The sequence below is a fragment of the Ranitomeya variabilis genome, chromosome 2, assembly GCF_051348905.1.
Source record: "Ranitomeya variabilis isolate aRanVar5 chromosome 2, aRanVar5.hap1, whole genome shotgun sequence".
NCBI classification, from domain to species: domain Eukaryota; kingdom Metazoa; phylum Chordata; class Amphibia; order Anura; family Dendrobatidae; genus Ranitomeya; species Ranitomeya variabilis.
The window spans coordinates 359,191,537-359,214,173 of NC_135233.1; the positions used below are offsets into that span (position 1 = coordinate 359,191,537).

At 45.4% G+C, this 22,637-nt stretch overlaps 1 protein-coding gene across 1 annotated transcript in view; it reads right to left on the reverse strand.

Moving 5' to 3' along the window:
• Window positions 1-22,637, reverse strand: part of LOC143805911 (cytochrome P450 2A13-like) — a 116,145-nt gene that overhangs the window by 41,525 nt on the left and 51,983 nt on the right. The window contains exons 2-6 of the mRNA XM_077285667.1: window positions 19,691-19,853; window positions 18,217-18,366; window positions 7,109-7,269; window positions 5,052-5,228; window positions 4,243-4,384 (exon numbers count right to left, since the gene is read on the reverse strand). Coding sequence (XP_077141782.1) covers window positions 4,243-4,384; window positions 5,052-5,228; window positions 7,109-7,269; window positions 18,217-18,366; window positions 19,691-19,853 — 793 coding nt within the window. The remainder of the gene's footprint in view (window positions 1-4,242; window positions 4,385-5,051; window positions 5,229-7,108; window positions 7,270-18,216; window positions 18,367-19,690; window positions 19,854-22,637) is intronic.

Sequence of the window (22,637 nt, forward strand, 5' to 3'; positions counted from 1 at the left end):
CAGTGCATCAGTTCGCCTGTCCCTCATCTCCTTCCGCCTTCTTCGGACTGTGCGGCTTCATGGCCGTGGCATGCGATAAGGGATCAGCTGACGCCGCACAGTCTGCAGCGGGTGTAAGGACCCGAGTGCGAGAGGCGAACATATGTGCTGCGCCAGGCCATGAATCACAGCCCCGCAGTGTTTTAACAATGTTAAGACACCGCGGGGCTGGGATTCATGGTCATCGCGAACCGCAGCGGCCGACATTAAATGAGGTCAGAAGATGGGCAGCGCTAACAGCGCTAGGCCAGGGGATAACACGACAGCGCAGACTCCTGTACAGCAAATAACAACGCTCAGGAGGCTGCACCCAGCACCAAGGTGGGATTCTTGACATCTGTGCTGCGTCTCATTACAAAGGGAACTCGCGCCTCCAACACAGTTTGACTGTATAAAGGGCTAAATGTTATACGTGTTTCATTCAGCGTGTGCAAGGAGCAAAATTAAAAGAGCAACCTTTGACTTGTGCGGCACTACTGCTGCATAAGCTGTGGCTCTTCTACTTTGTAACCCCTGAGGGGGGGTTAAAGGTTACCTTTGAAATTGGTTCAAGTAGGCTTCGGCCTACACTCTGCTCCCCCTGCAGAGCCCGGGCTCCAACACCGCCAGTTGGGGCCCGGTACTGCTAGCTGCACAGAGCCAAACACCAGCCAATGTGTCAGTGGGGTTCAGCACCGCCAGCTGTTCCCCTGCTGTGCAGCCGGCAACGTGTCCTGCAACAGCCACGCAGGCACAACAGACCCAAAGCTGCCGCCAGTGCAGGCTTCGGCCTAAACTCTGCTCCATCTCCTCCTCCTGCTGACCCCGGGCTCTAACACCGCCAGTTGGGGCCCGGTACTGCCAACTGCACAGAGAAAAACACCAGCCAATGTGTCAGTGGGGTTCAGCACCGCCAGCTGTTCCCCTGCTGTGCAGCCGGCATCGTGTCCTGCAAAAGCCACGCAGACACTTGCTCTTGTACCTTCTGCTCCCCATCCTGATTCCAGTACCGTCAGCTGGTTCCGGGCAGAGCCTTTGGCTTAGGTGCCTCCCTCTGGGTATCCGAGTTCCACCAACGTCAGGTGGTCCTTGGTAGTGCTTTCAGGCACGGGTACCTCCTGCTTAGTAACCGGGTTCCAGTAACGTCAGCTGGTCCTCGGTAGTTCCATTGGCTCTTGGACCTTCGGCTACCCATCCGGGTTCCAGCACCGTCAGCTGGTTCTCGGCAGTGTCTTTTGCTCTTGTACCTTCTGCTCCCCATCCTGGTTCCAGTACCGTCAGCTGGTTCCGGGCAGAGCCTTTGGCTTAGGTGCCTCCCTCTGGGTATCCGAGTTCCACCAACGTCAGGTGGTCCTTGGTAGTGCTTTCAGGCACGGGTACCTCCTGCTTAGTAACCGGGTTCCAGTAACGTCAGCTGGTCCTCGGTAGTTCCATTGGCTCTTGGACCTTCGGGTAGCCATCCGAGTTCCAGTTCCATCAGCTGGTTCTCGGCATTTTCTCAGCCTTCTTGTACCTTCTGCTACATTTCCAAGTTCAAGAGACTAAACACGATGACCCGGAAGACCACCCCTAAGATGACGACGACACCAGAGACGACAACCACCGTGATGATGACGACCCTGGAGACGATGACCCTGAAGACCACCCCGATGATGACGACCCCGGAGACGACGACCCTGAAGACCACCCCGATGACGACGACCCCGGAGACGACGACCCTGGAGACGACAACGACCTGGAAGACCGAGAAGCAGAAAAACAAGAGGCTGCAGAACAAAGAGCAGAAGAACATTAAGCATAACACTAAATATCAGAGCAAAAAATATTATCTAAATTATAAGCAGAAGAAGACTAAGCAGTGTATGGGGGTGAGTCCGTTCCTCCTCGTGGTGCCCCTGGATAAAGCCTGATGCTGCAGGCCAAACTGAACGCGGACAAATGTAACTGTTTTGTGACAGGCAGAACGGAAGGTGTAATCTTCAAACTTTTATAGATAACAACTACGGGAATGCCTGTCACAAATAAGAATATGATGAAGAAGTAGAATATGATGAAGATAATAGTAAAATAAAAAGAATATGAACAATGTAAGAAAAAAAATAATAGGTAGAAGATGAAGAAGAAGATGAATAAGGTGAAGAAGTTGATGTCAAAGAAGCTGATGATGAGGATAACGAAGAAGAAAGTGTGGGAGAAGTAAAAAAGAAGGTGAAGGGCGTGGAAGTAGTGAAACATCAATATCTGACAAAATAAAAAAAATTAACATAGTCAAAATCTTTCTACCGCCGAACGTCATAAAAAAAAACAAAAAACCTGCTATTCTATTACATTGGGCTAAACCTCTGTGCCTTTAATGTCTCCGCCACGTCCCCCAATACATCCTACATTATTCTTACTTGTTTTCCTTCATGTAGAATGAACCTACAAGTTAAGAAAGGGTTTATTTTAATTCCGATGTTTTCGGCCCATTGACTTGCATTGGGATCGGGTATCGGTATCGGATTAGATCCGATATTTTGACGGTATCGGCCGATACTTTCCGATACCGATACTTTCCGATATCGGAAAGTATCGCTCAACACTAGACCTGACACATTGACCCCGAGCATTCGAGTAATTAGGAGTTGCTTGATTCCATCAACAAGCACCAGAGCATTTTAGTGCTCACTTATCTCTAATATTGACAATAAAAACACATAAAAATAAATAAATGGTTTACAAGGGATAGCCAGTCAAAAGCTGGTATCAATACTGGCATGTCAAAAGAAGATGATATAATTTGCACACAACCCTAAAGAAAAACAATGCTCGTTCTCTTCCCTCATGTCCTCCCATCATGTTCTAGAAACAGATGACAAATAATCACACTATTAATACTGTAGTATAAAAATAATTTATGGAGAAATAAATCAAACCACATGCTAACAAACATCACTCATAGGATTGTGATCAGTGTGCCAAGGGTCCACCAGTAACATTGACTCTGGGACCTACTGTTTATTTACATGCAAATATTACATTGCCCTCATTCACAGTTTTACTTGTGCTTCTGTATAAAAATAAGCTGAATAGCTTCTTATTGTATCAATTAAATACTTATCTTGTACAGCTGTACATAGTGAAACAAGTATATTGTGCTGGCTACTACACATATAGGTGGAGTGGGGGGCAACTCCTGCACAGGGGTCTACTGGGTGATTCACCGATTTACTCATTGGTCAGTCCGAGCATAGTTGTAACTATAGAAGGAGCATATACATTACACCAAAAGAATATAAAAAAGGACAATAAAAGTAGTATGCTTATTTCACATGATGGGGCTGACCCCTCAGTATGAGTGTGTGCCATCTATTTACCATCTTCTGTTGTCCTGGCTCATACTGGTATCAATTTCTAACTAGTCAGCCCCTGATTTTATTGTGATTATTTGCAATGTGGCATGAGTGAAGTACTCATCTGTTGCACCCCATCACGTTACTTGAAGGTGGGGGTCCTGGCTGAGTGTTTGGTCTTGTGCTGTGAGGGTGGTGTGCCCGTGCAGGCCACATGTAACTGCCCTATTTTTTGTTCAGTTCAAACAGGTATGTAGATAGAATTAAATGGAATTCTTGAGAAAAAGAATTACTTCATTGTTCTATCTCATTGTGTATTTTGGGCCATTCTACACCGGAGTCATTGTAAAGACACCATATGGCTTCATACACAGTGCCTAGAGCTATATGAATCTATGCCTATGAGGCACAATCAAAATTTCAGCAAAGGTTTAGGTTTCTGCTCTACCATAGTCATTAATTGTCCTCAATCAATCTTTGCCCCAAATGTTTACCCCTGAAATATGATTATAAGAAATTCTATTGGTTTAGAACAAAGTTTAGACTCGTTGTGAGCTCTGCTGAAATTGATCTTCTAAATTATGATTGATGGTTTGTTCAGAGAGGGCATTATGAATTTCAAGTGTATATTAAATTAAAGTTTTGAGGGCAGGGTGTAGAATAATTCTATTCTTTGTTTCCATCAAACAAGAAACCAATTACATTAGTAGACTTGGTTGATACTAGAGAAAAAAGCTGCAACAAGGTGAAGGCACCTAATCATTTTTAAACTTGTGTCTTTCTGTGTGTCAGGAGTTTGGGCTGAGTCAGACTTTTACTCCTGCACTAAATACAGCTACAATTGTATGTGATGAGCATATTAAATAATTTAAAAATGCATTAAGACGATCACCTTGTATTTCAGGATATTTCAAGAGTAAAAGAAATCCATACGACAGTGTCATACTGGTCGTCTCTGTTCCAGCAAAGAATAAGTCTAATATTGTCGCCTGTAGATTCTCCTCATGAAATTCAGTGTTTGGATTCTTTTTTTCCTAAAAAATTAAAATGAATTATTTTTTAATTCTAAAAAATAGTAAAATACCCATGCGCACTTTATATAACGATTCCACCCCTTAGTGCTGAGCTGTCTTTGCAGTGATTGACAGCTCAGTTGACCAGTCTGGTGCAAGGATGTGACGAGCTGTCTGTGCAGTGACTGACAGCTCAGTTGTACAGTCTGTTTCAGGGGCATGCTAAGTTGTCTGTGTCTTTATTGACAGCTCGTCTGTCCATTCTGAGACTGGGAGATTCTGAGCTCTCATAAGGTGCTTCCAATTCCCCTGATTGTTTAGATGTTTAAGTGAGCAGGCAGTCACAGAAAGCTGTCAGCCATAGCTTCAGCTAAGTGTGATCTTGGACCTCATTCTGACCGTATCTTTCTGTTTAACCCTTTTTCTCTGATCTGCTATCCTCCTGGTATTTTGACCTTGGACCATTACTTGTCTATGCCTTTGTCTCTTGGATCCGTCAGACACCTCGACTATCCCATCTCACAGCTTGTCCGTGAGACGTGACTCAGCATCACACTTTATAAAACAACTATTTGTGAAAAAATGTCAACAAACTAGAATGATTGATTTCAATTACTTATTTTCAAAGATCTATACAAAAAATGTCACCCTTAAAGATCTGATGATCTAATATTTTCTAAACACTCACATCTTCCATCCTCATGAGGAAACAATCAATGAAGTCACGAGGGAAGTTCTCATCCAGGGTGTTTTGATGGATCTTTATCATATCTTTAATAAATTGTTTCAGGCTGTGAGCAATTTTAATAGTCGTCTGATGAGGACCAGGAATGTAGGTCATTATGGCTGGGAACCTGTTATAAAGCTAAGGAAAGAAGCAATAGACAAACAACCATAGTATTATTTGATTGGTTTAGAGTCATATATATTCATTATTCACCTTTACAAAACTGTTTTTTTCTTTTGCTTTTTTCTTGACTTCAGTGTTTCTAAACTTAAAAATGAGACAGCCATGTTTCATTAAATAAATTCTGTTTTGTGTCTAGAGTTCCCTCACAGTTATAGCACTATGCCATCCTTTTAGGCAGGTGTGAAAAAAAATGATGAAAGTAAAAATGCTTTCAAGTGGTTGTTAACAGTTTATTTTGATCAATTAACAAAATACAAAGTGAATAAACAAAAGAGAAATTTAAATCAATATTTGGAGCGCAGCTTCAGTGACCTGGGGTAGCATCATTGAGGTTACCGCCTATTACAGGCAGCGGTTCTCAGGCTCAGCTCAGTGTCTCCTGCATTCACGGCTGAGCAGTGGCATCATGCCGTCGCTCAGCCATGCAATTCAGATGATGCAGATTTGGCTTCTTTGTGGGCAAACGGATTTTCGTTGGACAGGTGAGGAACATGGTGTTTTATTATTTTTAATTTTATATTTATAAATGGGTAAAAGAGGGTGGGGAGTGTTTATTGAAAATAAAGGAGTTTTTCTGTGTGTTTATTTCATTCAAAGGACTTTTTTCTGTGTGTGTCTTTATTTTATTTTTAATACGGGGTTAGTAATAGGGTGTCTTATAGACATCTCTCTATTACTAACCTCTGGGCTTGATGTCAGCTGAGATTGTAAATCTGACCTCAACCCCACAAATGTTGCTCCATTTGAGACTCCACTATTGCAAGTGGGAAGAGTAAGACAAAGTGCCAGAATTGGTTCATCTAATAGATGCGCCTTTTCTGGGGCTGCTGCGACCTGCTATTTTTAGGTTGAGGAGGACCAAAATTCATGACTCCATCCCATTCTGAGAATACCATACCCCAGCTGTGTGCGTTAGCTTAGCCGGTTGTCAAACCCCACATCGTTTATTCAATTATTTTAATAATTTAAAAATTGCTGTGGAACCCCACTAATTCTGATAACCAGCCGATATAAAGCTGACTGCTGCATTAGTTATCAAAAATAGAGGGGTCCCAAGACATTTTTTATTTTATTTATTTATTGCACAGACGCAAGCTGCTGAATACTTTCATCATCGTACGTCTGCTCTCGCTGCTATCAGTGAGTCCCGGCATACAATGATGAAAGTAGCACTCTCATGAACCGACGCCTGTGACCTGTGCTAACTTTTTTACTGATATTTACATCTGCTGGCTCACACGCTGTCATCTGTATGACAGCTTGGGAACCACCGGGCTCTGACCGGCGGTAATGAACTTGCTACTGATCAGAGCGGGTGTTTTTTGTGCAGTCACACAGATAACAGCTGGAGAAACGCATGATGTTCGGCTGCCAAACCCAAACAGTAACTCTGAATTCAGGGAGATGTCCATGTTTGGGGGTTCATGCATGGACACTAGGTGTTTGGTATGGACCACTAACTTTACAGTTCGCATTTGCCCATCCCTACTTAACAGTCCTCTGATGGAAATATAGTAATGTTATGCTTCAGTCGTAGAGAACCATTTCTGTGCTGGATCCATGAACCTGAAAGCGTGTGAGTATGCCTAATTTGTTTATTTTGTACACATCCATGTTTCATTTTAGCCTGACAACTTTTAAATTAGCACAATAGATTCTATTCCATTTTTGTGCCAACGCTGCAGACATTTCTGATGGGAGCCAAAGAGTCCTGACATCCTTTAGTCATGCGGGCAGAAGTTGCCATAACGAGTGATGTCTTTTTATTTTTGTAATTTCTTGTTAATTACATTTCTCTCTTATCCATTTTATGATGTACCTTTTGTAGTATTTACCTGTCCAAAACCAGAGTTTATCCGGTGGGAAATATCATCAATATATGACAAAAGAGTCAAGAATTTTTCATCTTCGTAGTCAAATCTATCTCCAAATACGACGGAGCAAATAACATTGGAAACAGCAGGCCTCATTATATTTGGTGGGTTAATTGGAGAATCTGTAAGAAAATATAAAGACACTGTCAGCTATTGGTTTATTTATACAAGCTATCAGTTATTGGTTTAGTTACTGTATATAAGCTATACAATACGCTAGAGACATTAGGAAAATATGGACAATGGCAAGATTGCTGTTGCACACCTGTCCTGGTTAACCCAGGCTTTGCTTCAATCTTATGGGTTCACTGCCCTGTGTTGTGCTCCACATTGGGTTTGGCAGGTTGCCCAGCATGGAAAAATGACATCATCTCCCTACATCTATTTAAGGCGCATTGACAGAAACACCTTTATCTTGGGATTGAGCATCTAGATCTCTGCTTTGGGTTGTCCACCTTATGTGCACACTGTGCTTTACTTGCTTTCATCCCTGCTAAGTTCCACTTCATTCATCCTGCTGCTTCTGAGATTCCAAACTGTTTCCGTGTGCCTTTCAGCTTGCTACACCAATGCCCATGGTTCGTGTGCCAACCCAAACTTGGGTCTTGAAGGATCTTGCACACTTGGCGAGTTTTAGCCATTGCTACACAGTAGGAGTACTCTGCAGATCAATGAACTGGTTTGTATGGCAAGCTCATGTTAATCTATATATATAAGAGGCATTGTGATTACTCGCTAATCCCGCCCCCTGCACAGTAGCTCCACCCCCATACATCACAACACATAATCCCGCCCCCCACCTCATTACCACACACAATCCCGCCCCCACCACATTACCACATACAATCCCGCCCCCCACCACATTACCACACACAATCCTGCCCCACCATATTACAACACACAATCCCACCCCCCACCCCATTATTACACACAATCCCACACCCACCACATTACCACACACAATACCGCCCCCCACCACATTACCACACACAATCCCGCCCCCCACCATATTACCACTCACAATCCCCCCACCATATTACCACACACAATCCCGCCCCCCACCACATTACCACACACAATCCCACCCCCCACCACATTACCACACATAATCCCGCCCCCCACCACATTACCACACATAATCCTTCCCCCCACCACATAACCACACATAATCCCGCCCCCCACCACATTACCACACACAATTCCGCCCCCCACCAAATTACCACACACAATCCCGCCCCCCACCACATTACCACACACAATCCCGCCCCCACCACATTACCACACACAATCCCACCCCCCACCACATTACCACACACAATCCTGCCCCCCACCACATTACCACAAATAATCCCTCCCCCCACCACATTACCACACATAATCCTACCCTCCACCACATTACTACACATAATTCCGCCCCCCACCACATTACCACACACAATCCCGCCCCCACCACATTACCACACACAATCCCACCCCCCACCACATTACCACACACAATCCTGCCCCCCACCACATTACAACAAATAATCCCTCCCCCCACCACATTACCACACATAATCCTACCCTCCACCACATTACTACACATAATTCTGCCCCCCACCACATTACCACACAGAATCCCACCCCCCACCCCATTATTACACACAATCCCGCACCCACCACATTACCACACACAATACCGCCCCCCACCACATTACCACACACAATCCCGCCCCCCACCATATTACCACTCACAATCCCCCCACCATATTACCACACACAATCCCGCCCCCCACCACATTACCACACACAATCCCACCCCCTCACCACATTACCACACATAATCCCGCCCCCCACCACATTACCACACATAATCCTTCCCCCCACCACATAACCACACATAGTCCCGCCCCCCACCACATTACCACACACAATCCCGCCCCCCACCACATTACCACACACAATCCCGCCCCCACCACATTACCACACACAATCCCACCCCCCACCACATTACCACACACAATCCTGCCCCCCACCACATTACCACAAATAATCCCTCCCTGTTGTGAATTTGGATTCTGGGCTCCCCCGGTGGCTACTGGTGGAATTGAACTTGTGTCATCATCTTCCCTGTTCACCTGTTCTCATCAGATCTGGGTGTCGCTATATAACCTGGCTTCTCTGTTAGTTGCTTGCCGGTCTACAATGTTATCAGAAGCCTCTCTGTGCTTGTTCCTGCTCCCAGACATCTACTAGATAAGTTGGACTTTCGTCCTTGTTTGTTTTTGTTTTTTGGTTCCAGTTCACAGCTGCAGTTTCGTTACTGTGTCTGGAAAGCTCTTGTTGATCAGGAATTGCCACTCTGGTATTATGAGTTAATGCCAGAGTCCTAAAGTAATTTCTGGATGGTGTTTTGTTAGGGTTTTCTACTGACCATGAAAGTGTGCTTTCTGTCTTCTGCTATCTAGAAAGCGGACCTCAAATTTGCTAAAACTATTTTCCTGCTGCGTTTGTTATTTCATCTAAAATCACCGCCAATATATGTGGGGGGCCTCTGTCTCCTTTTTGGGCATTTCTCTAGAGGTGAGTCAGGTCTTATATTTCCCTCTGCTAGCATTATTTAGTTCTCCGGCCGGCGCTGGGCATATAGGGATAAAAAGTAGGACATGCTACCTGGCTACTTCTAGTTGTGCGGTAGGTTTAGTTCATGGTCAGTACAGTTACCATCTTCCAAGAGCTTGTTCCTATATAGGCTTATGCTAGTTCTCTGGCCATGGAGATCATGACAGTTTGACCGGCCCACTAAAGGGTTAAAATCCTTGGCTGAGAAAGGAGAGAAATAAGAAGTCTGCTGAGAGTTTTTTTTTTTTTTTTTTTTTTTTGTGCTCTTAATTGGATCACTTGCCAGTCTGTCTATGCTGCAATCTTTCTTTTTTTTCTCTCTCCTTCTAATCTTTGAATGGCTCTGTGTGCACCTGTCTATAATGGATCTTCAGAGTGTAACTGCAGGTTTGAATAATCTCGCCACGAAAGTACAAAGTTTGCAAGATTTTGTTGTTCATGCTCCGGTATCAGAGCCGAGAATTCCTTTGCCGGAATTCTTCTCAGGGAATAGATCTGGCTTTCAGAATTTTAGAAATAATTGCAAGTTATTTTTGTCCCTGAAATCTCGTTCTGCTGGAGACCCTGCACAGCAGGTTGGGATTGTGATTTCCTTGCTCCGCGGCGACCCTCAAGACTGGGCTTTTTCATTGGCACCAGGGGATCCTGCGTTGCGCAATGTGGATGCGTTTTTTCTGGCCTTGGGGTTGCTCTATGAGGAACCTCATTTGGAACTTCAGGCAGAAAAAACTTTGATGTCCCTATCGCAGGGGCAAGATGAAGCTGAAATTTACTGCCAAAGATTCCGTAAATGGTCTGTGCTTACTCAGTGGAATGAGTGTGCCTTGGCGGCTACTTTCAGAGAGGGTCTCTCTGATGCCATTAAGGATGTTATGGTGGGGTTCCCTGTGCCTGCGGGTCTGAATGAGTCCATGACAATGGCCATTCAGATCGATAGGCGTCTGCGGGAGCGCAAACCAGTGCACCATCTGGCGGTGTCCACTGAGAAGACGCCAGAAAGCATGCAGTGTGATAGAATTCTGTCCAGAAGCGAGCGGCAGAATTTTAGACGGAAAAATGGGTTGTGTTTCTATTGTGGGGATTCTACTCATGTTATATCAGCATGCTCTAAGCGTACTAAAAAGCTTGATAAATCCGTTTCCATTGGCACTTTACAGTCTAAATTTATTTTGTCTGTGACCCTGATTTGCTCTTTGTCATCTATTACCACGGACGCCTATATCGACTCTGGCGCCGCTTTGAGTCTTATGGATTGGTCCTTTGCCAATCGTTGTGGGTATGATTTAGAGCCTTTGGAGACTCTTATTCCTCTGAAGGGGATTGACTCCACCCCATTGGCTAATAATAAACCACAATACTGGACACAAGAAACTATGCGTATTAATCCGGATCACCAGGAGACTATTCGTTTTCTGGTGCTGTATAATCTACATGATGATTTGGTGCTAGGATTGCCATGGCTGCAGTCTCACAACCCAGTCCTTGACTGGAGAGCTATGTCTGTGTTGAGCTGGGGATGTAGGGGGACTCATGGGGACGTACCTTTGGTTTCCATTTCATCATCTATTCCCTCTGAAATCCCTGAGTTCCTGTCTGATTATCGTGACGTCTTTGAAGAACCCAAGTTGGGTTCACTACCTCCGCACCGTGAGTGCGATTGTGCTATAGATTTAATTCCGGGTAGTAAATACCCAAAGGGTCGTTTATTTAATCTGTCTGTGCCTGAACATGCTGCTATGCGAGAATATATAAAGGAGTCCTTGGAAAAGGGACATATTCGTCCATCGTCATCTCCCTTAGGAGCCGGTTTTTTCTTTGTGTCAAAAAAAGACGGCTCTTTGAGACCATGTATTGATTATCGGCTTTTGAATAAAATCACGGTTAAATATCAATACCCATTGCCGTTGCTGACTGATTTGTTTGCTCGCATAAAGGGGGCCAAGTGGTTCTCTAAGATTGATCTCCGTGGGGCGTATAATTTGGTGCGGATCAGGCAGGGGGATGAGTGGAAAACCGCATTTAATACGCCCGAGGGCCACTTTGAGTATTTGGTGATGCCTTTTGGTCTTTCTAATGCCCCTTCAGTCTTCCAGTCCTTTATGCATGATATTTTCCGCGATTTTTTGGATAAATTTATGATAGTGTATCTGGATGATATTCTGATTTTTTCGGATGACTGGGACTCTCATGTCCAGCAAGTTAAGAGGGTTTTTCAGGTTTTGCGGTCTAATTCTCTGTGTGTCAAGGGTTCTAAGTGCGTATTTGGGGTTCAGAGAATTTCCTTTTTGGGATATATTTTTTCTCCCTCTTCCATTGAGATGGATCCTGTCAAGGTTCAAGCTATTTGTGATTGGACGCAGCCCTCTTCTCTTAAAAGTCTTCAGAAATTTTTGGGCTTTGCCAACTTTTATCGTCGATTTATTTCTGGTTTTTCGGATGTCGTTAAGCCATTGACCGATTTGACTAGACAGGGTGCTGATGTTGCTAATTGGTCCCCTGATGCTGTGGAGGCCTTTCAGGAGCTTAAGCGCCGTTTTTCTTCTGCCCCTGTGTTGCGTCAGCCTGATGTGGCTCTTCCTTTTCAGGTTGAGGTCGACGCTTCTGAGATCGGAGCTGGGGCAGTGTTGTCGCAGAAAAGTTCTGACTGCTCCGTGATGAGGCCTTGTGCCTTCTTTTCCCGTAAATTTTCGCCCGCTGAGCGGAATTATGATGTTGGGAATCGGGAGCTTTTGGCCATGAAGTGGGCGTTTGAGGAGTGGCGCCATTGGCTTGAGGGGGCCAGACATCAGGTGGTGGTATTGACTGACCACAAAAATTTGATTTATCTTGAGACCGCCAGGCGCCTGAATCCTAGACAGGCGCGCTGGTCATTATTTTTTTCTCGGTTTAATTTTGTGGTGTCATACCTACCGGGTTCTAAGAATGTTAAGGCGGATGCCCTTTCTAGGAGTTTTGAGCCTGATTCACCCGGCAACTCTGAGCCCACAGGTATCCTTAAGGATGGAGTTATTTTGTCAGCCGTTTCTCCAGACCTGCGGCGGGCCTTGCAGGAGTTTCAGGCGGATAGACCGGATCGTTGTCCGCCTGATAGGCTGTTTGTTCCTGATGATTGGACCAGTAGAGTCATCTCTGAGGTGCATTCTTCTGCATTGGCAGGTCATCCTGGAATTTTTGGTACCAGGGATTTGGTGGCAAGATCCTTCTGGTGGCCTTCCCTGTCACGAGATGTGCGAGGCTTTGTGCAGTCTTGTGACGTTTGTGCTCGGGCCAAGCCTTGTTGTTCTCGGGCTAGTGGATTATTGTTGCCCTTGCCTATTCCTAAGAGGCCTTGGACGCACATCTCGATGGATTTTATTTCAGATCTGCCTGTTTCCCAGAAGATGTCTGTCATCTGGGTGGTGTGTGACCGTTTTTCTAAGATGGTCCATTTGGTTCCCCTGCCCAAATTGCCTTCTTCTTCCGAGTTGGTTCCCCTGTTTTTTCAAAATGTTGTTCGTTTGCATGGTATTCCTGAGAATATCGTTTCTGACAGAGGAACCCAATTTGTGTCTAGATTTTGGCGGGCATTCTGTGCTAGGATGGGCATAGATTTGTCTTTTTCGTCTGCTTTTCACCCTCAGACTAATGGCCAGACCGAGCGGACTAATCAGACCCTGGAGACATATCTGAGGTGTTTTGTGTCTGCTGACCAGGATGATTGGGTTGCTTTTTTGCCATTGGCGGAGTTCGCCCTCAATAATCGGGCCAGCTCTGCCACCTTGGTGTCCCCGTTTTTCTGTAATTCGGGGTTCCATCCTCGATTTTCCTCCGGTCAGGTGGAATCCTCGGATTGTCCTGGAGTGGATGCGGTGGTGGAGAGATTGCATCATATCTGGGGGCAGGTGATGGACAATTTGAAGTTGTCCCAGGAGAAGACTCAGCTTTTTGCCAACCGTCACCGTCGTGTTGGTCCTCGGCTTTGTGTTGGAGATTTGGTGTGGTTGTCTTCTCGTTTTGTCCCTATGAGGGTCTCATCTCCTAAGTTTAAGCCTCGGTTCATCGGTCCGTATAAAATATTGGAGATTCTTAACCCTGTTTCCTTCCGTTTAGACCTCCCTGCATCCTTTTCTATTCATAACGTTTTTCATCGGTCGTTATTGCGCAGGTATGAGGCACCGGTTGTGCCTTCCGTTGAGCCTCCTGCTCCGGTGTTGGTTGAGGGTGAGTTGGAGTACGTTGTGGAGAAAATCCTAGACTCCCGTGTTTCCAGACGGAGACTCCAGTATCTGGTCAAGTGGAAGGGATACGGCCAGGAGGATAATTCTTGGGTCACTGCATCTGATGTTCATGCCTCCGATCTGGTTCGTGCCTTTCATAGGGCCCATCCTGATCGCCCTGGTGGTTCTGGTGAGGGTTCGGTGCCCCCTCCTTGAGGGGGGGGTACTGTTGTAAATTTGGATTCTGGGCTCCCCCGGTGGCTACTGGTGGAATTGAACTTGTGTCATCATCTTCCCTGTTCACCTGTTCTCATCAGATCTGGGTGTCGCTATATAACCTGGCTTCTCTGTTAGTTGCTTGCCGGTCAACAATGTTATCAGAAGCCTCTCTGTGCTTGTTCCTGCTCCCAGACATCTACTAGATAAGTTGGACTTTCGTCCTTGTTTGTTTTTGTTTTTTGGTTCCAGTTCACAGCTGCAGTTTCGTTACTGTGTCTGGAAAGCTCTTGTTGATCAGGAATTGCCACTCTGGTATTATGAGTTAATGCCAGAGTCCTAAAGTAATTTCTGGATGGTGTTTTGTTAGGGTTTTCTACTGACCATGAAAGTGTGCTTTCTGTCTTCTGCTATCTAGAAAGCGGACCTCAAATTTGCTAAAACTATTTTCCTGCTGCGTTTGTTATTTCATCTAAAATCACCGCCAATATATGTGGGGGGCCTCTGTCTCCTTTTTGGGCATTTCTCTAGAGGTGAGTCAGGTCTTATATTTCCCTCTGCTAGCATTATTTAGTTCTCCGGCCGGCGCTGGGCATATAGGGATAAAAAGTAGGACATGCTACCTGGCTACTTCTAGTTGTGCGGTAGGTTTAGTTCATGGTCAGTACAGTTACCATCTTCCAAGAGCTTGTTCCTATATAGGCTTATGCTAGTTCTCTGGCCATGGAGATCATGACACCTCCCCCCACCACATTACCACACATAATCCTACCTTCCACCACATTACTACACATAATTCCGCCCCCCACCACATTACCACACAGAATCCCGCCCCCCACCACAGTACCACATACAATCCCACCCCTCCACCACATTACCACAAACAATCCCGCCCCCCACCACATTACCACACACAATCCCGCCCCCACCACATTACCACACACAATCCCACCCACCACCACATTACCACACATAATCCCTCCCCCCACCACATTACCACACATAATCTCGCCCCCACCACATTAACACACATAATTACGCCCCCCACCACTTTACCACACATAATCCCGCCCCCCCACCACTTTACCACACATAATCCTGCCCCCCACAACATTACCACACATAATCTCGCCCCCCCACCATATTACCACACATAATCCCGCCCCCCACCACATTACCACACAGAATCCCGCCCCCCCACTACATCACCACACAAAATCCCGCCCCACATTACCACACATAATCCCGCCCCCTAACCACATTACCATACATAATCCCCCCACCACAATACCACACATAATCCCGCCCCTCCACATTACCACACATAATCCCACCCCCCACCACATCACCAAACATAATCCCGCCCCCATCAAATTACCTCAGATAATCCCACCCCCTGCACAGTAGTTCCACCCCCACCACATCACCACACATAATCCCGCCCCTCCACCACATTACCACACAATCCCGCCCCCCACCACATTACCACATAAAATCACGCCCCCACCATATTACTACGCAATCCTGCCCCCCCACCACATTACTACACATAATCCCGCCCCCCACCACATTACCACACATAATCTCACCCCCCCACCACATTACCACACACAATCGCGCCCCCCACCACATCACCACACATAATCCCGCCCCCCACCACATTACCACACATAATCCCACCCCCACCACATTACGACACATAATCCTGCCCCCCCACCACATTACCACACATAACCCCGCCCCCCACTTCATTACCACACATAATCCCGCCCCCCACCACATCACCACACATAATCCCACCCCCCACCACATTACCACACATAATCCCACCCTCACCACATTACCACACATAATCCCGCCCCCCCACCACATTACCACACATAACCCCGCCCCCCACTTCATTACCACACATAATCCCGCCCCCCACCACATTACCACACATAATCCCACCCCCCACCCCATTACCACACATAATCCCACCCCCCACCCCATTACCACACATAATCCCGCCCCTGCCACATCACCACACATAATCTCGCCCCCCACCACATTACCACACACAATCCCACCCCCCACCACATTACCACACACAATCCCGCCCCACACCACATCACTACACATAATCCCGCCCCCTACCACATTACCACACAGAATCCCGCCCCCCACCACATTACCACACATAATCCCACCCCCCCACCACATTACCACACATACTCCCACCCCCCCACCACATTACCACACATACTCCCACCCCCCACCACATTACCACCCATAATCCCACCCCATCACTTTACCACACATAATCCCGCCCCCACCAGATTACCACACACAATCCTGCCCCCATCACTTTACCACACATAATCCCGCCCCCCCACCACATTGCCACACATAATCCCATCCCCCACCATATTGCCACACATAATCCCGCCCCCCCACATTACCACACGAGGCTCCGTCCCCACACATTACCACACGAGGCTCCGTCCCCACACATTACCAAACGAGGCTCCGTCCCCCCACATTACCACACGAGGCTCCTTCCCCACACATTACCACACGAGGCTCCGTCCTCACACATTACCACTCGAGGCTCTTTCCCCACACATTACCATATGAGGCTCCGTCTTCACACATTACCACTCGAGGCTCTGTCCCCACACATTACCATATGAGGCTACGTCCCTCCACATTACCACACGAGGCTCCGTCCCTCCACATTACCACACGAGGCTCCGTCCGAACACATTACCACATGAGGCTCCGTCCTCACATATTACCACATGAGGCTGCATCTCCACACATTGCCACACGAGTCTCTGTCCCCACACATTACCACACAAATCCAGTTTGCTTTTGATTTTACACTGTGAATAAAATGTATGAGTATTATTCTGATTTTAATTATTATTACTGTTATTAACTTCATTTTAAGTTAATTTACCACCTGCGTAAGCGCTATTGAATGTTGTCATTATTTACTTTAGTTTAATCACTAGCAGCCTTAATTAGATAGCAATGAGCATGCCGAGCGTTAGGGTACTGTCACACTCTGCAACTTTCCAACGATCACGACCAGCGATACGACCTGGCCGTGATCGTTGGAAAGTCGTTGTGTGGTCGCTGGGGAGCTGTCACACAGACAGCTCTCCAGCGACCAACGATGCCGAAGGCCCCGGGTAACCAGGGTAAACATCGGGTTACTAAGCGCAGGGCTGCGCTTAGTAACCCGATGTTTACCCTGGTTACCATCGTAAAAGTAAAAAAAAACAAACCGTACATACTCACATTCCGGTGTCCTTCAGGTCCCTTGCCGTCTGCTTCCCGCACTGACTGAGTGCCGCCGAAAAGTGAAAGCAGAGCACAGTGGTGACGTCACTGCTGTGCTGTGCCACTGCCTTACGGCCGGCAGTCAGTCAGTGCGGGAAGCAGACGGCAAGGGACCTGAAGGACACTGGAATGTGAGTATGTACGTTTTTTTTTTTTTTACTTTTACGCTGGTAACCAGGGTAAACATCGGGTTACTAAGCGCGGCCCTGCGCTTAGTAACCCGATGTTTACCCTGGTTACAAGTGAACGCATCGCTGGATCGCTGTCACACACAATGATCCAGTGATGACAGCGGGAGATCCAGCGACGAAATAAAGTTCCAAACGATCTGCTACGACGTACGATTCTCAGCAGGGTCCCTGATCGCTGCTGCGTGTCAGACACAGCGATATCGTATGGATATCGCTGGAACGTCACGGATCGTACCGTCGTAGCGATCAAAGTGCCACTGTGAGACAGTACCCTTAGCTGGCTATAAACAGCTAGTGTTTATCATACTCCTCAATGCCAGTGGATTAGCCATATATCTATTCTCTTTGAGCCATCCTGATTGTTATATAATTCTAACATTGTGAAAGAAGTTGAATTTCAACTCGGCCAATTCATTATACACCCAGTCTAAATGAGCATGTTCATAGGGGCTTCCCTACTAATGTTGTTGGCCAACAGCCATCCAATATGCATGGCCATCCCGATAACATTAGTCATATTTTTGAAAATTGCACCCACCTTTATCTTTCATGATTTTCTTAGTTAGACACCGGGCTTCTTCTTGGATTCTTTCATCAATGCTTCTCTTTCCCATTCCAAAATTTCTCAAAGTTGTCAGTGAAAATCGACGAAGAATTTTCCATCTTTCTCCATTGCTTCCAACAACCCCTGTAAGTTTAAACATTGGATTGAAAGGTTGTCTAGGATTTCAAACACATGGATGTTGTCTTCCAAAAATTTAACTTTTTATATATCTCCCAAGATTTCCTTCTCTACTCTACTCTTATATCCTCTTCCCACAATAGCATACAAGATTTCTCCCGTGCATCCCTTCTACTCTGGAACTCTCTACCCAACATATCAGACTCTCACCAACTGTGAAACCTTAAAAAAAAACCTGAAGACCCACCTCTTCCGACAAAGTCTACAGCCAGCATCAACTCTTGTTTCACTATACCGCTGCACGATCAGCTTTACCCTCACCTGCTGTATCCTCATCCATCCCTTTTAGACTGTGAGCCCTCATGGGCAGGGTCCTCTCTCCTCCTGTACCAGTCGGTGGCTTGAATTGTTCATAATTATTGTACTTGTTTTTTATTATGGGATTGTACCAGGAGGAAAGTCGCTAAAACTTTAGATTTTTTAATACCTGACAACCCCATTAAAAACCTTATGACTCAAGGTTTTTTTCACTTAAATTCAAATTTAGTATATTCAGTAATGTTTGCAACTTCATAATATAGAATATTTAATATTTAAAAAAAACTCTAATACCCGTTAACTGCCCTACATCTCCCTCTGTCAGATGAAATAACGAGAAAAGATTTAATTATTGGTCTCCCACCATCCAGCTATTGTACACATTTTACCAAAATTAAATTTTATAGATATAACAATATTGCATAATTCTCATTGAAATGATCAATTTATTGTAAATTAATTATTAATTTAATGTGAATGTATCATCAAAAATGACCTTTTGTTTAAACCAAGCAAATTTATTTATTTTTTCATATCACAATCTACATAATATTTAGCAATATTGCAATTTACATAGTGGCCTTTACATTTACATAGGGGCTTTTTTAGACTTATGCTTACTGTTCTTTAAAGAAAGCTTTTCGGCAGGATCAGTATAATCACAGACAGGGTTACAATGACAGGTAGCATCTTTCTACACAGCTAATCCTTCATTCAGCACAGAAGTTGATGCCACGGGAACTCTTGCTCCTCTCCCAATATAATGACCCTTGTACATGCTCATTACATGCTTCAACTGCTACTAATGTACATGTTGATTTCCCGAAAGAATATGAAGTTAAGAATCTAGAATAGCCCCAGTGACCAGTTTAAAAAATGCTAATTTTATTTCTTATACAAATGGTGACATGAAAAAAATTGCTAAACATTTTCTGAAACGATACAACTGAACATAAAAACCTGAATTAAACAGTAGTTAATTTGCTGATTAAATATTCCCTTTGCCACTTACCAAAATCCTTAGAAAAAAACTCTGCTGCTCCCATGTCTCCCCTATCACTGAACACGTCGCTGCAGTCCACCAATGCTTCCTTAATAGCGTCATACCCAATCAGCACTATTATCCGAAAGTTTGCTAAGTAGATGGTATAAACGGGTCCATATGTTTTGCTCAACTAGAGAGATATAACAAAAATAAACATAATAAATAACTGATGTAAAATTTAGTTGTTTTTGCATGCGTGTATTACAAATCTACATAAGGGTGTACTTGGGCATCCTGCCCAGTACAAGCAAGACTTACCCAGAAGACCTGGGAATTAGAGTTGAGCGACTTTCATTTTTTTAAGATCGAGTCGGGTTTTGTGAAACCCGATTTTGTCCAGAGTCGAGTCGAGTGCAGTCGGCCGATTATCGCTAAAAGTCGGGGATCGACCGAAACACGAAACCCAATGCAAGTCAATGGGGAAGCATAGTCGGCAGTGAGTGGAGGCCAGGAAAACACCTACAGTGCCCATTTTAATGCCAAAAACATCCATTCTTGTTTCTGAAGCTTGTCAATCTTAATTAACTTTATAATAATAGTTGAGCATTGGAAATTGGGGGTCATTTGGCAAAAGTTGTGGGGGGTAGGGCTCGTTCACGGTTTTAGTGGGCCCAGGAAACGTGAACTACGTCACGGCAGTGGAGCAGTGAGAGGTAAGTATGTAAAGTTTGCAAGTGCTGTGATCCTAAGCAAGCAGCCAGGGCCCACTCGTTGGCACTGGCACTGGCACAGGGCCCCTCAAAGTACGGCGGTGTGTTTGCATGGCGGGGGCGCCTCCCACCAGCAGCGACACTTTTGCGTACTCTGAGGGGCCCTGTGCCAGTGACGTCGCCAACGAGTATGCCCCCCCACCTGATGAAGGAACCTGCACTTTCATCTGCACCTTCCTCTTTGTCCCTGTGTAAGGTGGTATAACATGCGGGAAGGGGAACCTTACTTTCAGCAGGGTCAGATTCTGGCTGTGTAGAGTATAAGGGGAATGTAGTGGTCTAGGTCAATGTACCAGCAGACTCATCTAGCAGTGGCTGGGCAATGGGCAGGATGAGGAGGAAACAGATATAGGGCCAAAGAATAAAGTAGGCTAAATGCAGTTCAAAATTGGTAACAGGACTAAACAGGCGGCATTGCTTTGTTCAGTGGAGTAGCAAACCCAAGAGCAGCAGACACTGTTTCAAGGGCCTAACCACACTAGGAGGCCAAATGCAGTTTAATATCTGATAGTATAGGGCGAAAGCCAGAATGTGGAAGCTCAGCTTTGTTCAGTTGAGGACAACACCAGGGAGGGGCAGACACCTTTAGTAGGCCGCAACAGCCAATTTTTTAAAAAAACAGCAGTTAATAAGAGGCAGAAGGTAGAAGCTCAGCTTTATTCAGTTGAGGACAACACCAGGCAGGGACAGACCCCTTTAGTAGGCCGGAACAGCCAATTGCATTTTTAAAAATGGTAATTTGGAACAGAAGGTTGAAGCTCAGCTTTATTCAGTTGAGGACAACACCAGGCAGGGGCAGACAGACACCTTTAGTAGGCCGGAACAGCCAATTGCATTTTTAAAAATGGTAATTTGGAACAGAAGGTTGAAGCTCAGCTTTATTCAGTTGAGGACAACACCAGGCAGGGGCAGACAGACACCTTTAGTAGGCCGGAACAGCCAATTGCATTTTTAAAAATGGTAATTTGGAACAGAAGGTTGAAGCTCAGCTTTATTCAGTTGAGGACAACACCAGGCAGGGACAGACCCCTTTAGTAGGCCGGAACAGCCAATTGCATTTTTAAAAATGGTAATTTGGAACGGAAGGTTGAAGCTCAGCTTTATTCAGTTGAGGACAACACCAGGCAGGGACAGACCCCTTTAGTAGGCCGGAACAGCCAATTGCATTTTTAAAAATGGTAATTTGGAACAGAAGGTTGAAGCTCAGCTTTATTCAGTTGAGGACAACACCAGGCAGGGACAGACAGACACCTTTAGTAGGCCGGAACAGCCAATTGCATTTTTAAAAATGGTAATTTGGAACAGAAGGTTGAAGCACAGCTTTATTCAGTTGCAGCTTCTTGGCAATAATATAAAGAAGACGAGACAGGACAACACTCGTTGGATGCCATATCTGTGTTTTCACTGGTAAAAAAACTGTCAGTTAACTACTTGTAGGAGAAAGTTTTTGTAGCTGGAGGCCACTTTTTGTATTGTACCAGTTTTTTGTTGTATGTTTGGAACTGAAGGTTGAAGCTCAGCTTTATTCAGTTGAGGACACCAGGCAGGGGCAGACAGACACCTTTAGTAGGCCGGAACAGCCAATTGCATTTTTAAAAATGGTAATTTGGAACAGAAGGTTGAAGCTCAGCTTTATTCAGTTGAGGACAACACCAGGCAGGGGCAGACAGACACCTTTAGTAGGCCGGAACAGCCAATTGCATTTTTAAAAATGGTAATTTGGAACAGAAGGTTGAAGCTCAGCTTTATTCAGTTGAGGACAACACCAGGCAGGGACAGACAGACACCTTTAGTAGGCCGGAACAGCCAATTGCATTTTTAAAAATGGTAATTTGGAACAGAAGGTTGAAGCTCAGCTTTATTCAGTTGAGGACAACACCAGGCAGGGGCAGACAGACACCTTTAGTAGGCCGGAACAGCCAATTGCATTTTTAAAAATGGTAATTTGGAACAGAAGGTTGAAGCTCAGCTTTATTCAGTTGAGGACAACACCAGGCAGGGGCAGACAGACAACTTTAGTAGGCCGGAACAGCCAATTGCATTTTTAAAAATGGTAATTTGGAACAGAAGGTTGAAGCACAGCTTTATTCAGTTGCAGCTTCTTGGCAATAATATAAAGAAGACGAGTCAGGACAACACTCGTTGGATGCCATATCTGTGTTTTCACTGGTAAAAAAACTGTCAGTTAACTACTTGTAGGAGAA